Here is a 7,497-nt window from a genome sequence, read left to right as displayed (position 1 = left end):
ATTGCACAAAGCAAATATCCGGAATTAACATGGGCATGTCTTTTGCACAAGATCATCCATAATCAAAATAAACTTTCATGGTCTTCTACAACAAACATACATAGAAACAGTGTTCACCTAAACGGTACACAGTGAACAATTGTATCAATGTGTGAGCGACTAGAAGACTTCTGCGGAGAAGTTCTGCAGTGTACATATGGTGTCAAGGTGACCCGAAGAACCAAGTGGCAGTGGTGAGACTGTGTGACTCATGGCGCTAGCTTTGGTTGGTGGAAGACTTGCGTGGCAAATTCAGCACCATGACTGGGAGAAACTTGGTGACCGTACCTTGTTGGAGGTCCAACGTGGATTAGGGGTTGCGGTTGACAACCGATACTACGCTACACATCACCGCATCTCCTTGAGTTTGCTCTCTCTTACCTAAGCTCTTTACTTATCACATTTATAGCTTCTAGAAACCAGCCCCCTTCTCCTCCCGAGAGGCTTACCGAGCTCTCCATGCAAACGACCCCATTCTCCTTGGTCCGCAGCTCATCTGGGGTGCAAGGCTTCCTGGGAAGCTAAATTTTTTTTGGTTGGCTAGTTCACTTTGACAGAATCAACTCTCGGGCTAATCTGTTCTGGAAGAATATCAGGCCGCTTGAAGATTCCTTCTGCCCAAGCTGCCCAAGTGTTTTGGAAACAAGTGATCACATCTTTGTTACCTGCCCAAAGGCAGCGAACGTTTGGAGCCGACTCAACATCACCATGCAAGTCGGCGACCAACAAACAACGCCTTGGACTATTAGGCGGGCTATCAACTAACCTGCGAAAATTCCGCTTGGATATAATGCTCATCGTTCTCTGGCAAATCTGGAAAAGCCAGGAAGGCGTTGATCTTTGACGCTGTGGACACTACTGTGACAGGAGTGCTCTGCTCAGCCATCAAAGATACTAGCGCTTTGTAATGGACCTGTCGGTACAAGGAGGACAGGGCCTTTGTGATGGCCTGGACAAACTATTTTCAGTCTTGCTGTAACAATGCTTGATTTGCTCTCTTTGCTTGACTATTCACACCCCTCCTCTTTAACTGTATGTATGCCAGAAGTATTCTGTACTTGTTCAAGGTTTTTAGCTCCCTCGATTCAATATAGCAGGTCGGAACTCCCCTTGAATTGATTGAAAAAAACATTTATAGCATATGCACGTGCTTTGCTTATGTGACATTTACCTCCCTAGATTAGTTGATAGGATTTGCTCTATGTTGCAAAACTCTTTGTGGGTTAACGATATGTTAGAGCACACTAGAAAAACCTTAAGTGCACATCTTGCTAGAGTAATTTATAGTTTTTCTAGAGGTAGTTTGTCTTGAGCCCTAGGTTTTTAAGTTTGAATTAGACACCCAATTCAATTCCCCCTCTTAGATGCTCACAGGACCTTACACTCCCAAGTATTCCATCTACCAAATCCCATCAACTTTCCCAATTCCATCTCAAGGTCACAACATACAATCTATTCCATTCCCAATCCACCACTTCTGTTCTGTCATCACTCTCTAGTTGATAAGGAAAGCTCCCTCCCTTACTTGTCGCAATGGCCTCAAACTAACCTTAACCACCAAGGGAAATAAGGGCAGACAGGAAGTTACTCTCCTAGTTCACATGGCAGTAACACATTGTCATCCACGATCATAGAATATGCCTTACGTAAGGATTTACACACTCTGCAAAGGTGATTTCCATCAATAGGAGTGCCCACCACCTAGGCCAGACATTGGTCCTAAGTAACCACGGATGCATCGTCCTAGTATCTGACCCTTAGTGGAGCACCTACAAGTCTCAAGGCAGCCAGAGTCTCAACTAACCTCTTTTCATATATAATACACCGCAATCGACTTGTGGGTATTGATGGTGCACCTTGAGGCGGTGATGGTATTGGTAGTGAGTCGTGGAGACACGGTCAATATACAATAATATATTGGTAGTGAATTGCTGAGACACGATCAATTTACAATGCTACATATAAGAAAGAATATTTCATAGAAGAATACAATATCAGACTTGCAACCCAACTACTGACAGGCTAGTGTACATAATGTACAACATAAGCAATGTTGACAGTTGAGCCTTAGGGCAGCTGTGACAATCGAGTCCTCACTTGAACTGCAAATTGCTTGCGAATGTCAAGCCGAAGGTCCAGCCAGCCGGCACCACATTAGTAAACACGAGTGTCTGACCATCTGTGATGGTGACCCTGAACGAGAGCCTTTTCCCACTGAGATACGCCATAGAGTGCCAGTTTGCGCCCCAGTTGCGTGCCATGGGCATCCAGTCCGTGGAATCGGAGGTCCTGACATCCATGGATTTGATGGAGCCAGCCCCTGCGACGTTGGTGACGAGCACGAGGTTGAAGTAGTCGTGGCCATTGATCATGAACCTGACTCCACCTCGCCGAGCGCATGGAACTCTGCATGCACACCAAGTTTCCATTTAGTATTAGAGATCGACGATCGAGTGCAAGACAATTCTCCTCGCTTAATAAATGAGTGATTAGATTAGAGCAAACTGAACATCCGCGTATATAATACTGACCTTTGGTAGATGACGGGGATGATTCCGGTGCTGACGTCGCTGCCAATCTTCTCCCACGCCGGCTGCGCCATGTCGAAGTGCGGGCGCTGCTGATTGCACCATCCCCCGTCGGGCAGCGCCGAGTTGGGCGGGCAGAAGTTGGTGGCGGTGACGGTCACCGTGACGCCGGGCTTGCACAGCGTCGGGTCCGTCTTGCGGTCGCACGCGATCTTGTAGCACTGGCCGCAGGACGCGCCGTCGTTGAAGAGCACCGTGCTCAGCGCCGCCGTGCGCGAGCCGTAGCCCTGCGAGTACAGGTTCCCGTACCCGCACGCACCGCCCATGGTCCCGGAGGCATCGGCTCCGCCGTAGAACGTCGCGTGCGCGCCCCTCTGCCACCCGGTCGGCGGCGGCGGTGCGTTGGCTGCCACGGCGGTCAATGCTGCCCAGCTGACTGTGAGCAGAAGCAGCAGGGCTGCCAAAACTGGAGCTGATGGAGCCATTCCAATCGATGGATGTGCCGATCAACTGCACGGAGTCAGCAACTACTCCAACAGTGTCTAGAGATGCAACAGCCGTTGGAGTGTGTGGTAGATCACTTCAATTTTCCTTTGTCGATGTGATTGTCAGATAGATTGTGCGATGTCTATGTGCCTGTGCTGTGCATTATATATAGCCTTTGATGTAGTACGTAATCGCTACTCAATTGGTGTCTTGAGGATTATTATTATTATATAAGCAGATATATGCCGTGGTATGGAGGAGGCGGCTGGCAGGGGAGGATGTAGGCGCTAGCTAGCGTGCACATGCGCACGGCCGCGCCGCCGCGCCATGGCCGCTTGACGGCGAAATCTGAAGAATAGAAAAGAAATGCAGGCGCAGACACGTACGCGCCGCACCTGCGTCCTCATCTCGCTACACTTGCCTTCTCGCAGCCAATCGTCGGCTCCTCTTCAGCTGTTGGAGGACGTAGTCGGTACTCCCTTGTCCAAGGAAGCATGAAGCCGGTCGAAGGAATGCCTGTACCTGGTCCGGCCGCTGCGGAATCAGAGTCACAGTTGAGTTAACGTCAAGCCAGGATAACCGGATGTATGTTTATCACGGGAGTCTTGCGAAAGTAGCAGGAGCATTGGCACAAGGACAGTCCCAACGCTAAGTTTGTATACATATTAATTTCTATAGACACTCCATATAGAAATTATGGTACCAATAGATAATTTTTACAGAATGTTTTTTTATCCAATCACATGCATTCTCTCTCCATTCTCTACCAATCACATCTCTTCATGTCTTGGTTCCTGTGTAGACCCGGTTTCAATGATTTTTCTCTCTCTCTCTTCAATAACTACCTTACCACGTCATCAAAACGCTTAGGTGACAGTATAATTAATGTCCATAGAAACTATGGTAGTTTCTGCATTGGAAGTGCCCTAAGGGTTTCACACAAGAAAAAATATTTTTTAAAAAAACTTCAGAAAAAATAATTTAGTGGAGCAACGCAGCTTTATTGCGAGCAGGCTGATTTGAGTTTGAACAACAAGCTTTCCCCTGTTGAGCACACAAAACCCAATATATGCCCGAACCCTTTAAAAAAAACACTAAGCCGGCTTAATTACTTACGTCTCTCATCAGCCCCAAAATTCCACGACGAAACTCGGGTTTTTACATAACTTACCACTTACAAAAAAAAAATGATATTTTTCTAAAATTACTTAGTACAGAAACAGATAAGCATACGTACACGTACCCTCACCCTTATGATTATGAACCAATATACACACATTATTCATATAAGCACCTTTAAAACACTATGCTAACAGATCTCGAAATTGATGAAGTCGTCACAGGTGCCTCGCTATTGAGGAGCACGTCACCCTACCACTAAAAACACAACAAGTTAAACCTTAGAGTGAATCTAGAAAATGTGAGTTCCCGCATCAAGTTGAGGATTTGAACCCGGATATGCAAATTTCACTACTAAAATCCCAATTATATTACACTCAGTTTGCAAAAGAAAACGAAATACTAAACCCACACTCTGCACCACATCCTAATGTGCAAACGAATTAGATACGAACGAATACCACTTATATTATATTTGTTTTTATATTTATATTCAGATTCGAATACGAATAGTATCAGCTATATCAAATAGGATACGAATGGATATCGACATAATAAATATGTGATTTGAATATTTGGATACCGATACGGTATTGGATGTTGAATATATGGACTCGGATATGGACGAATCTGCACTCCCCTAAACAGATTTAGACTCAGTTGAATAATATTTGTACAATTTGCACCATTTGCACCCCAAGGAGTACTTTTATCATATATCGTAGAACCCCTTTGATTTTGCTAATATTTTGTTGCCTGAGATTAGCTTTGATATAATTGTCGTTGTTTCTCTATATGTGCAGCCGTCGATTAATTCAAGGTTATCCGAAACATGAACTTGATATTTTAGGTTCTCCCCTTTTTTTATGTGAATCCCGTCATTTCTTATCTTAAAACCAAAAAGTTCAAAAACTAGAATTACCCAACCCAAATTTTTCGAAAGATCACCCTTGAGAGGGGGTGATTTGCTTTAATACATGTTCCTATATAAACTAGGTTTAATACAGCCGAAAACAGTGAGATAGGATTTGTATTGTGTGAATCGACGAGACTTTATGGATTGTCAACATTTTTGTTAGCTCAAATGATAGAAAATATACAAGTACTTGTAATTTCTACAGCTAGTTCTATCGCCGCAGCCGTCCTAGCTCAGTGGTAGAGCGCGTGGCTTTTAACCACGTGGTCGTGGGTTCGATCCCCACGGACGGCGTTAATTTGGTCGATTTTTTTTCCGTCTCCCTCAGATACGGACATATTTTGCAACAACACTTGTTCCTACACGCCTGAGACCTGAGTTACTGACACCATCCAGTTAAAACTACAATCTTGTTAATTTTTATGGCTTTTTAACTTTAATAACCTATTGAATTCCTGTACAGTATTATGAAAGTTCATTCCATATTAATTTAAACTGTTTTGAAAGCCGTTGAGGCATTGACAATCGACATCCAGTTAAAAATACTGCTCAGGGGCTATTTGGATCAAAGGATTTTCATAGGAAAATCAAAGGAAACCAAAATGTAGGAAAGGGAGAAGAACGTGTTTGGAACAAAGGAAAGTAATATTTCCTTCCCTCTGGAACACTGTACCGTCTTCGGGATTTCACAGGCGTACTAGTTGCTTGTTGCTCAATGCTCCCAGCTCATAATGGCGTCAAGAGCCAAGTCAGCTACTGATGTGCTGTTTTTCCTTCGTTTCGATTTGCGGTGTTCCAAACACTCTTTCTTGTTATATTATATTCTTATGTTTTTATTTTTCCTCTGTTTTGCTAGAATGCACATATCAATTTCTTTTGTTTTTTCCTGTTTCTCTGTTTTATGTTTCTTTATTTCAAACAAGCCCTCAATATTGTTACTGTTTTATTGATTTATTATAATTATAACTTTAATAACTACTTTCTGCTTATAGCATCTAATAACAGTAAAATATTACGAAAGTCGAAGTTTCCAATTTAAACTCAAACTCAGGCAGTGCTAGTGTCTGGACGTCCGGACAGACGCCCGTGTTCGGACGCCCACACTACACTCTATTTCTCGCGCTCGGCCAGCACGCCCCCGCCTGAGCCTGCATTTCACGCGCCCACGCGGGGTCTGCGCTACCCCGGACGACGCCCACGCCGCTAGACCACGTGTCGGGACCGCTCGTGCCCTCTCCCCTTCTCACGCGCATTATAGCATATGTGACACCCGACCTACTTTTGCTATTTCTAGATAAAACATTTGCAATATACGTTCGAAACACTTGCAACATATGTTTGAAAAACACTTGTAAAACACCTAAAAAAAACTTGAAAATACGTGTGTAGCCATTACAAACATATGCAAACATCAAGATCAAACACTTGCAACATACGTATAAAAACACCTGAAACACTTGCATATATATACACCATCCCGATCTAGTTTGCAACATCCAAATGAAATACTTGCAACATACGTCTGGAACGGATGAAATATTTGGAACATACATGTATAGCCCATTGCAACATGTGCAACATCTCGATCTACTTTTACAACATCCTTATGAAACACTTGCAACATACTTCTAAAACATCTGAAACATTTGAAATGTATGCTTGCAACATGAATTGTATCTCGGTGCGGCCTCCTCCGCCGTCTGCATCGTGGCGCCACAACCATAGCAAGAGGCGAGGCCGGAGCACTTCCACGCCAGGCTCGATGCTTCTCCTTGCGCGATGGCCGAGGGAGCGGTCGCCACGCATGGACGCGGTGCTACCCGTGCCGTCACGTGAAGCGGACCGCAGAGCATAAGCAACGGGGCGGCGCAGTGGAGCAAGAGAAGGAGCAGCGCGGGGTGACCGATGAGGTGGAGCGGGCCACAGAGCAGGGGCAGCAGGACAGCCGACGAAGTAGGAGCAGGTGGGGTGACCGTCGACGCATGGAGCAGAGCAGAGCAGGTCTCTCGTATTCTTCTCCTTTCCTTATCCAACCAGCACAACGAAAGAGACGGACGCGGATATACCATAATAAAAAAACACGTAGGCGTAAAGCATAGATCTAGGCCCACGAAGGGACGCCCGGACAGACAAATGCCTGCATGTAGCATTTCCGTTTAAATTTAGATATAGAAATGCCCACGTGTTATGATTATTGTGTTTGTAATATAAATATTTTGATTTGAAGGCCATTTAATATCAAAGTTGCATGAGTGACAGGAAGGACGAACTTCCCATGTGCCTCGCATTTCAGAATTTGCCAGCAAGCATGTGGAAAAAGAATAAATGAACAGGAGAATTGGAGGACCACAATGAAACCACCATCGTGTCAGCTGTGCCAGGCACACCTACCCCTCTTCATATGCCTGC

At 44.9% G+C, this 7,497-nt stretch overlaps 1 protein-coding gene and 1 non-coding gene across 2 annotated transcripts; one reads left to right on the top strand and one right to left on the bottom strand.

The window, feature by feature from the left end:
- Positions 1 to 2,132: 2,132 nt before the first annotated feature.
- On the bottom strand, positions 2,133 to 3,052 carry LOC136471605 (expansin-A23-like). Its single transcript, XM_066469353.1, has 2 exons — positions 2,571 to 3,052; positions 2,133 to 2,445 (listed from the first exon to the last, which is right to left on the bottom strand). The coding sequence occupies exons 1-2, from the start codon at positions 3,050 to 3,052 to the stop codon at positions 2,133 to 2,135; spliced, it is 795 nt and encodes a 264-aa protein (XP_066325450.1).
- Positions 3,053 to 5,310: 2,258 nt separating this feature from the next.
- On the top strand, positions 5,311 to 5,382 carry TRNAK-UUU (transfer RNA lysine (anticodon UUU)). Its single transcript has one exon. It is a non-coding gene; the product is annotated as a tRNA-Lys (tRNA).
- The last annotated feature ends 2,115 nt before the right edge of the window (positions 5,383 to 7,497 follow it).

The sequence above is a fragment of the Miscanthus floridulus genome, chromosome 8 (genome assembly GCF_019320115.1).
Source record: "Miscanthus floridulus cultivar M001 chromosome 8, ASM1932011v1, whole genome shotgun sequence".
Classification (NCBI taxonomy): Eukaryota; Viridiplantae; Streptophyta; class Magnoliopsida; order Poales; family Poaceae; genus Miscanthus; species Miscanthus floridulus.
This window is presented reverse-complemented; position numbering and strand designations above follow the sequence as displayed.